The sequence below is a fragment of the Podarcis filfolensis genome (genome assembly GCF_964270895.1).
Source record: "Podarcis filfolensis genome assembly, chromosome: 6".
In the NCBI taxonomy this organism is placed as follows: Eukaryota; Metazoa; Chordata; class Lepidosauria; order Squamata; family Lacertidae; genus Podarcis; species Podarcis filfolensis.
This window is the reverse complement of record NC_139609.1, coordinates 44,172,241-44,181,861: the sequence shown is the minus strand read 5'-3', so window position 1 is coordinate 44,181,861 and position 9,621 is coordinate 44,172,241. Positions and strand designations below refer to the sequence as shown.

At 39.9% G+C, this 9,621-nt stretch overlaps 2 protein-coding genes across 4 annotated transcripts in view; one reads left to right on the top strand and one right to left on the bottom strand.

Annotated features, from left to right (window-relative positions):
- Positions 1-101: 101 nt before the first annotated feature.
- On the top strand, positions 102-4,680 carry PRPF38A (pre-mRNA processing factor 38A). Of its 2 annotated transcripts, none has more exons than XM_083619545.1 (10): positions 102-360; positions 1,060-1,219; positions 1,617-1,738; positions 2,112-2,197; positions 2,600-2,710; positions 3,058-3,170; positions 3,268-3,294; positions 3,378-3,475; positions 3,841-3,889; positions 4,157-4,680. In XM_083619545.1, exons 1-10 carry the CDS (start codon positions 231-233, stop codon positions 4,197-4,199), a joined length of 939 nt encoding a protein of 312 aa, XP_083475671.1. In that variant the 5' UTR covers positions 102-230; the 3' UTR covers positions 4,200-4,680. The 2 variants fall into 2 exon arrangements, with proteins under 2 accessions (XP_083475671.1, XP_083475670.1); XM_083619544.1 differs by having other exon boundaries at positions 3,838-3,889.
- Positions 4,681-5,441: 761 nt separating this feature from the next.
- TUT4 (terminal uridylyl transferase 4) overlaps positions 5,442-9,621 on the bottom strand; it is a 33,308-nt gene continuing 29,128 nt past the window's right edge. For both annotated transcript variants that reach the window (XM_083619531.1, XM_083619532.1), the window contains 3 exons: positions 7,929-8,469; positions 6,624-6,803; positions 5,442-5,946 (listed from right to left, as the gene is read on the bottom strand). In XM_083619531.1, the coding sequence (XP_083475657.1) occupies positions 5,855-5,946; positions 6,624-6,803; positions 7,929-8,469 (813 nt within the window). In that variant the 3' untranslated portion in view covers positions 5,442-5,854. The remainder of the gene's footprint in view (positions 5,947-6,623; positions 6,804-7,928; positions 8,470-9,621) is intronic.

The following is a 9,621-nucleotide window of genomic DNA, read 5'->3' as shown; positions in this document are numbered from 1 at the left end:
GGGAAGGGCGGCTCTTTTGCCCACTGCTAAGATGGCAGGCCGGAAACCACTGTAGGTGCGGGAGCCCGCCTCTAGAGGAAGTGAACCCCCCCCAAGCGGAAGTGAAAAAGGGGGGGACGCGTCTCTCGGTGCGCTGGTCCGGTACTTCCTTTGTCTCCCCTCCTCTGTTTCCCCCTCCTCTCTCGCCAGGCCTCTACGCGGACGGGTTCGTGCCGGGCCGGACTTCGGCTATGGCAAACCGGACAGTGAAGGACGCGCACAGCATCCACGGCACTAACCCTCAATACCTGGTGGAGAAAATCATCCGCACTCGCATCTATGAATCCAAGTATTGGAAGGAGGAGTGCTTCGGCCTCACAGGTGAGGCCTAGGGCGTCTGGGTAGCTGGGGGTGGAGGAGGAGGGGCTCACTCCGTGTGGGGAAGTTGGGGAATACCTGCCACTTTGGTGGGGCAGTTTGGAAGCTACACATCGTGGGAGAGGCGGGTAAAACGAGGGCGCAAAAGCTGTACAACCACGCTGTGTATTTCATAAGTGGCTACATTTGTATGCCACCCCTTCATCCAGGGCCAGAAGATGCCGGACTAACCAGTGTTATAAGTTAGTTTCCCTTATATCACCTCTCAGTGCTCCCCCCCCCCCGCTAAAAATAAAAATGTTTAGGGGTACTCTCATTTTCCTACTCATAATGATATACTGGCTGCATCTCAGTGAGGCCAAACTTAGATTCACAAAACGTTTAGGGGCATGTGTACCCACCAGGGAAAAAGCAGTCGCCTATTAATATTTTTAACCGGTGATCGAACCACTTGAGGTAATACCTGAAGTATCGAAAGCTTGGGCTGGCTGCAGTCATTTGAACGCTTATTAAGAATCCAAATCCTATGCATGTTTAAAGTTCCATCACCATCATAGTATTTTCTGGTAGCAAATTCTCTAGTAACAGTAAACCCGGTGCCTTCCTAGTTGACTAAAAATACAACTTTCAGCTTAAACATGAGCAATGGGTCTTGCTCTAACTTCTGAATCTGAGTGCCTTTTCATATGATTCCTTTCATAGCTGAACTGGTGGTGGATAAAGCCATGGAACTGAGATACACTGGTGGAGTTTATGGAGGAAATATCAAGCCTACACCATTCTTGTGCTTGACTTTGAAGATGCTGCAGATACAGCCTGAAAAGGATATCATTGTTGAATTTATAAAGAACGAAGATTTCAAGTAAGAGAAAATAGCTAGAGAAGTAGTCTAGAGCTGTGGTTTCCAATTATTAGCAAAAGCCTTTATGGTGTTCAGATTCACGTTAGACGGCTCTCATCTCTACATCTACTCATTTCTTAAGTCATTACCCTTACTGTGCAAGTTTCTTTAGTCAGGACTCACAGAAGGATTCTTCTATGATACAAATGTTTTGCCTGTTTGGAGGTAATCTTGTTGCCATTGTACCTCTCTAATTTTTCCTGCACCTAGAATCTGCTATGTGGTACATGAAGGTTACATTAATGAAAATTTTTGGGTATGGTTTCAAATTCTGAGCTGAGAGCATTTGTTCCAATGACTTTATTTGGAAGAATAATAATAATTCTAAATTGCTATTTTTGTGTTTGCTAATTTTTAGGTATGTAAGATTGCTGGGTGCATTGTACATGAGACTGACTGGCACTGCTATAGATTGCTACAAATACCTAGAACCTTTGTACAATGATTATCGAAAAATAAAAAGCCAAAATAGAAATGGGGGTAAGTGGCTCAGTTTTATAATTTATCTAGTCAGCTCCTGCCCATCAACAAAGCAGTCATTAAGTTGGGTGGTATTTAATCAATTTTACCAATGTAGATAGCATCTGTGGAATATGTTGTGTAGGAGTCTTGATGTTATAGTCTTAATTAACACTTCTTAAATTACCTGCTTTGTAAGGAACTATTGTTTTGCGACCAAGAAGCACAGTATCCATAAAATATTAACTGCAATATTTCTACTCCTTTTATACTGTGGTTTTTGTTTGGAAAATAGGACTAAATTGTTCAATGTTTATTTGATCTTCAGCCATACCCATTTTAATTTTTTTATTGTAGATATTGTAGTGATGCTCTCTAAAATATTTTTTTCCAGAGTTTGAACTAATGCACGTGGATGAGTTTATTGATCAACTGCTCCATGATGAGCGAGTTTGTGATGTCATTTTACCTAGACTACAGGTGTGTAATGGCTTGTAACATGCTAACAATAAAAATATGAATCAACCCGAAAATACTACACATCAGGATATAATGGTTGGAGGGGACAACCAAGTCTAAAATTGGAAAAACAAGACCTTTGTGATTCAACCCTATGTCCTCCAAATGTGTATTGCTTCCATTGAGAAATGTTGGTTGTTGTTATTATTATTATTAGAAACAATTCAAGATGAGCAGGTGACAGCAAAGGTTGCAAGCTTTTTAGCTAGAGCAATCAGAATAAGATCCACTATTTGACTATTGATTCAAAACCCTAAAATGCATTTTATATAATTGACTTTTTATTTCTAGTCTTTGTATATCGTATTGTTGTTTTATTGCTATGGCCAATGGCTGACACAAAATTCATTCATTCATTATTAGAAACGATATGTCTTAGAAGAGGCTGAACAACTGGAACCACGAATTAGCGCTTTGGAAGAAGATATGGATGATGTGGAGTCCAGCGAGGAGGAGGAAGAGGAGGATGAAAAGGTTGAACATTTGTGTAGCTCCCCTGAGGGCCTCTTCTGTAACAAGAGTACTGACATATTGACTTTACATAGCGCAAGAAAGCATTTCTTATGTGGTGCTCATATTGCTAAAGAGCTTTAGAACTGGCCTTAGCTATTGTTATTTTATTCTTAATTGTTCAGTTCTGACGTTCTACAAAAGGAAGATCAGAAGACTGTCCAAGCTTTATTTTACTCCTAGAACTTTTTTTTAAAGGAGCATTGAGTCCTTTGTGCTTCTGTAAAATCTTTTTTAAAAGTTCATTTTAGAGATGTTGCATTGAACATAAGGGGTTTTTTTCCAGAATGCTTTGCTTGCAATATTTTCAGATGGAGCGAGTTCCCTCACCTGATCACAGGAGAAGAGGCTACAGGGATCTAGACAAACCCCGCAGATCTCCAACTCTGCGTTACAGAAGAAGCCGAAGCAGATCTCCTAGAAGGTAACATATTTGGAGCCAGCAAAATACTTTTAACCAACTTAATGCTGTTACCTAAAACTATTGTCAGACTAACATTTATTTCCCCCCCTTCCGTTAGGCGAAGCCGATCCCCGAAGAGGAGAAGGTAGGAGACTTACTAAATTATCAAGCTGATTTAAAAATAAATAAATTGTGTGAACTTTATACTAATAACCTGTGTCCCTATAGTCCATCACCACGTCGGGAAAGGCATCGCAGCAAGAGCCCAAGGCGACACCGAAGTAGATCTAGGGAAAGACGCCACAGATCAAGATCTAAATCTCCAGGTAATTTTATTTTGGGGAGAGGGAGTTGTAGGTGGCTTTCTGGCATCTGTTAATTTACTTTCCCATTTCTATGAGTATGGGGGGGGCAATCTGTTTATAATATGATGGCTTGGATCCTCAGTTCCAGCTCTGTTCATGGAAGTGAAATTATTCCTTTCCATTGCTGCCCTTGGTGCCACATACGACATTATTCTGGAGCACCCTTGAGCAGAGGTTTACTCACAGAAACTAGGATTCAAGCCCCTAACGAAGTTAAAATTGATTGAATCCCCTATTACCGCTCTGCTTTACTTGATGTTACATTCAGGAGGAATCTTCTGTAGAGAACGAAATCAAAGTAAAGAATTTGTATCTTGTCTCAGCAGGGCATCATCGTAGCCATAGACATCGAAGTCATTCCAAGTCCCCAGAAAGGTACATATTTCATATTACTTTTAAATGATATTATTATAAGAGGTCTTGCTTACAGATTTCTTGCTAGGTTTTGTTATCCGCCAACAACTTTTTTTTTCATCTATGAATTCAAGATAGATTGTATGTATCTTGGAAAGATATTTTTAGGACTCTTGTGATTATCATAATCACTGTATTAATATCCAGAGGTGAATTTATCACTACATGTTCAATTTATTTCTTCCTGAGTATCAACTGAACAGTGAGTTGCTTTTGTTCTTCTTTCAGATCTAAAAAGAGCCATAAGAAGAGTCGTCGGGGAAATGAATGAACCTAGAGAGTTCAAGAATTTGAGCCACCACTTCTTTTCTTGTAGATATCAGGCATCAGGATGGGTAGAAGCTGCTGTGACAGCTAATCATTTTTGTATTCACTTAGTATTCACAACGTTTTCTTTGACAACATAATATTCTTTGTTTAACTTGAGGGGACATTCATTCAGTGTATGTTCATATGTTTTTTCCCTAAAAGAAGTGTTGTGTAAAAAATTATTTTGACTGCTCGTACTTGCTTAAAACTATGTAAGAGCAAGGCACAATGAATTGTTTAAATTCATTGTGAAACCTATTATGAAACTCTTGCTTTTGGAGTATTTGTATAACAATTTTTATGTAACTCATAATTTTATCAGCCAACAAGCTGTTCAAAAATGTACATAATTCTGTAGAGAATTACTTCAGGTGTGGGGCAAGCAGGAAAGTACTATTGTAACTTCTTTATTAAAATCTTTGATAAACAAGCTGCAGAACAAATGTGCTGTGTAACTAATTATTATTCAAGGATGCTTCAACAAGTACTGATGAGCTTAATTTTCAAAAGGTTGGAATGCAGTGTTGTGATTTAAGATACTTGCACCTTTTTTCCTCCCAATAGTGTAACCCTGTATGTCTAGACAACACCTCTGGGCAATCTTCCCCTATCCCCTAACCAAGAATTAAATGAAAATGATGGCACAATAGAGGGGTTAACCCAGAGGTGGCATGAAAGGGGGCAAAGCAGCCATAATAGTGTGAAAACAGTGTCTATGAATTCCATGAGCCTTTGCACTGATCCTTGAGGCCGGTGACCAGTTGGAGTTTGAGCAAGGAGGTTTGGAACAAGTGATTGTGGTGTTTGCAGGTTTTTCAATTGTGTTCCCAATATATGCGATTTCACTTAAATGCTCAGTGCTCTGGAACATAACCCTCGCATAAATGGGGAGTTGTCCGAACACTTTTTTTTTTTTGTTGGGGACCATGTTCCTTTGGGCACAGATGCTGGGCAAGGAATGACCAGTAATCTAATTGCACAGGAATTTCAAAGCGGAAATATATGAGTTTCACAAGCATGAGGCTTCCTTTCTTTTTTGGATAAATGCTCACCAACACTATATGAAGACTTGTAAAACTTTGTGAAGTTTATATATTTAGATGCCAATTATATGGAGTCCAAGATACTATTTCACCCTAGTCTGCAGTACTTTAAAAAGGCTTAACAGAATCCAGCTGTGTATACAAATGAAAAATTCTACTTATGATTTCTAATTTTGCAATTTTATTTTTTTCCTTTTAAAAAGTTTTTGGCACTACATTGTTCTGTAAAGAAATGACAATCTTTAACACATGAAATCCCTTTCTAATTTCTTTTTAGAACAATAGATATAAAGTCTGAACCAAAGTATGATAAAGCTAATAGAAAATAAACAACTTAATTTTAAAAACTCTCTTTACAGTTTATCAAGATAAAATAAAACACAATTCCCCTTAAAAATAGGGTAATAAAATAGATGACATTTGTATCACTTCTTGTGATACTGGTAAAAACTATATTTTATATCTATGTACAAATGATACAGTTAAAAACAGTTTTAAATAATCTCTTATCTAAACATGTTGCAATAAGATTTGAATCCAGAACCTGATTTCTTCCCATCCCCTTAATTAAACTTCATTTTTTCTGCTGAATGAAATTCATGTTCAAGTGTGGGTGTCCTTGGGACAGAAGTGAAAACCGCTGGTTGTTCTGCATCAGTAAGCCAGCTGAAAGAAAATAGGTTACAATTATTTTAGCAGAAACTATCCAAATCCAATTTAACATTTAGGTTGAGTTTTTAAACTCCTGCAAGTTTGACAGCAGAAAGGGGCACTTATGGAAAAGAAATAGGCTGAAATACTTGTGGACCGAGGCATGACTATCAAGATGGAAGAAAAAAATGCAAGGGTGAAAGAACAGTGGTTGTCCAGATATTGTTGGATGCAAACTCCCATCACCCTCAGCCAACATGGCCGATCCTCAAGGGTGATGTGAGTTAGGGGACCACAGGTTTTCCACCTCAAGGTAGGAGCTTCATAAGACGCCCCTAAAGCTTGGTATCTGGGATATCTACTTGCACAAGCAGGTTCACATTTAGTTAAACCAATGAATTCTTTTCCTATTAAACAGGCAGAGAACAGACAGTGCACAGCAAAGAATGGAAGTGGAAGTGGAAGTTATACAGATACATTGACAGTTGATATACAGACAGGTAAATTCAGAAAAGACTGCAGCTTTTTATAGACAAGCAACCTAGAAAAGATCTTTTGAGTGAGAGCCCAGTATGACATTGCACTAGCACAACAGCTGTTCCTAGGAGACCTGTTCTTATCACAACAACTAAAACCAAAACCAATAAAAATAATAGCAGAAAGGTGAGAAAGTTGCTTCATGAAGATACTACCTTGAGGGTAGAAAGGTTTATTCAATGGATAGCTGGCATTTCCCTGCTGCATGTAGTTCGGAGAAATACTGTAAGGCCACGTCCCTCGCAGGAGAGGAAAATGGGCTGGGGTGCCATGGTCCCAAGGAACAGGAGGAGGAGGAGGGTTCGCTTTACCAAACTGTCCTGGAAAGCCCTGATCTAGTTTTCATTCAAAAATGAAAAGGAGAGAAAAGATTACTGTATTTGAAATAGCCAACCTGCAAAGCAAAATGCACAGCAGTAACGAGTATTTTTTTTAATTATGTTTCTCTTTACTTAATTTTATTTTTGGGCCCTCTGGAACAGCATGGGATGGGACATGGGCAGCTACACTAGGAAAGGGAAATCAGAAGAATTTAGAAGGGCTCCCCTGTGGAAGTGCCTTTCTGCTTGTACAAGATGATTTTGGACCCAAGGAGCCATGAATAGACTAAAAGTATCCATTGCTGCTGAGCTGCAAGAGCTCATGGTGCTATAATACGTAGTTCCCTTCTGCATGCAGAAAGCAATCTTAAATATGCATACATGGATAAGAAATACAATAGAAGCACTTGAAGATCTGCGGGTATGGGGTGGAATATAAATTTAATTGAAAATTAAAATTAAAAGAGTCATGTAAAACCAACAGGAGACAATCTGCTCCATTTTACATTATTCACTAAGTGATGGTGATACAGTTGCGGTTCTGCAGGAGTAAAGGACAGGTACTCTATTAGAGGCGCTTTTATTACCATTCATTTTTTGAGGTCCTAGCACTGAAAGCTAGTTTCTGGCCCTGGCTCAAACTGAGCCTCAGAATACACTGATCTTTTAAGGAAAGGTGGTGCAGGGTTTCTAATTAGCTTGGATGGGATCCAAAGGGCTGTACTTAATGTTCTGCTCATACACTGAGGTCCTTTTCCTTGACACACACCTCAAGCTGCTCCTGAAGCACAGTATTAAACACAGCACAAGGGGACGCAGCTCAAAAGGAAACTGGGCAGAAGTTCTGCACAGAACTCTTTGAAGCCCATCCCTGTTGAAGTTCAGATTTGGAATCAAAGTTTCTTGACAGAAAGCTCAAACTTTTGTCTCTTTAAATAACTTGTCAAATGCTATGAAAATAGCCTTCCAAACCCAACCCACTTTTTATGTAGCCTAAGCAAATACACGGCGATTCATTTTTTCCTAAAAGGTTCCTCATCTGCAGCCCAGAATATACAGCACAGTCAGAATGAACAGGTTCAGAAACGTTAAGCAAAGAAACAGTCAGTATTTGTACAAAACAGGAGACAGGAGAGTTACCTGAGTTCCCCACCGTGCCATTGTTCACCAGTGAGCTTAGAGTCACAGGGTTGTGCCAGTGTCCCTCATGAGTACTGCTGGGGATTCCTACAGGCCTGGCAGCAGGCTGTGCAAAGATGATACTGGGATCATTCAGGCTTACGCTGCTCTGGTTATTGGGCGGGCTGCTGCTACTGCCAGCCCTCACAGAAAAAGGAACATTTGCCGCGTGAGGAGGATTACCCGGTGCAGAGTGAATAACAGGCCACGAGGTGTTAGGAAGTTGGATTTGGTGGTGGTGGTGATGGTGGTGGTGGTGGTGAGGGTGCATCTGAAATAGTCCCAGGTTAGGCAAGGTGGCATACTGACCTGGGGGAGATTGGGGAAAGTTAAACAAAGGCAGCTGGACCTGGTGGGGTGGTTGTGCCCCTTGCTGGGGCTGCAGAGCATGCTTAGACTGGGATATTGGTTGTGGCTGAGTCTGGTTAATGGAGGTTGGTGGAGAGGAATTCTGAGTAAATTGCTGAGGCTGTGGAGAGTAAGATGACTGACGCGAATCAGACTGGAGAGGGGAAAAAAGGATGTAGTTTGTATTAGTTCATGAGTTAGTTAAGTGTTCCATTTAAGCACTTAATGCTAAAAAGTCTTCACAAAGGAGTCTCTTGAGCTCTAGGTTTACTCAACTACTGTCTTTGAGTTGAGATAGGCTACATATAGGGATGGACTATCCATTGTGAGGACTTTTTATGAAGAACTAAATTCTTCATGACTGCAAGTTCAGTTAAAGCAGGCTTCCTCAACCTCGGCCGTCCAGATGTTTTTTGAGACTACAATTCCCATCATCCCTGACCACTGGCCCTGCTAGCTAGGGATCATGGGAGTTGTAGGCCAAAAACATCTGGAGGGCCGAGTTTGAGGAAGCCTGAGTTACAGTATAAGGTTTAACTGACAGCAGATTCACCATATTCACTCGGAGAGTTCAGATGACCTTAACTTAATATATGAAACATGAACAAGCTTTGCTGTTTGTTCTTCACTTCATTGGGGGAGCAAACAATCCAGGACATTTTTGTTAACTTCAATTTTACAAAATAAAAAAAATCCTTCCAGTAGCACCTTCGAGACCAACTAAGTTTGTTATTGGTATGAGCTTTCGTGTGCATACCAATAACAAACTTAGTTGGTCTCTAAGGTGCTACTGGAAGGATTTTTTTTATTTTGTTTCAACTACGGCAGACCAACACGGCTACCTACCTGCAACTTCAATTTTACAGTTCATCTGAATCAGGGAACTATAGTTACAAACTTCAGAACAATCTAAGATATAGTTTGAAGTTGGCTTTATATTTTGACTTGTTCAAAAGCTCTTAACCATAGTTTGCTGGTTCATAAAACCAGAAACTATGGTTAATTTCCTAGGCTGTGTCCTTGGTCATACAAAGGGACTGTGTGTGGCCAAAGATTTTGGTATTAAAGCAAGGTACTATCATCTGAACAAAATCATTCCGTAGAACAAGCCCTACCACTGATAAACAGTCACTTGAACTCTCACTGGAATAAAACATGTAACTTTAAAAATGTCCTACTAATTTTCAGTCACCAATAGCATCTTAATTCATTGGCTCTTCCATTTGCTCTAAATTGTTGCCTCAATCCTTAAATATGCAAAAATCTGTACTTCTGAACTCTACAGAGGCCTTTTTACAGCAGTACA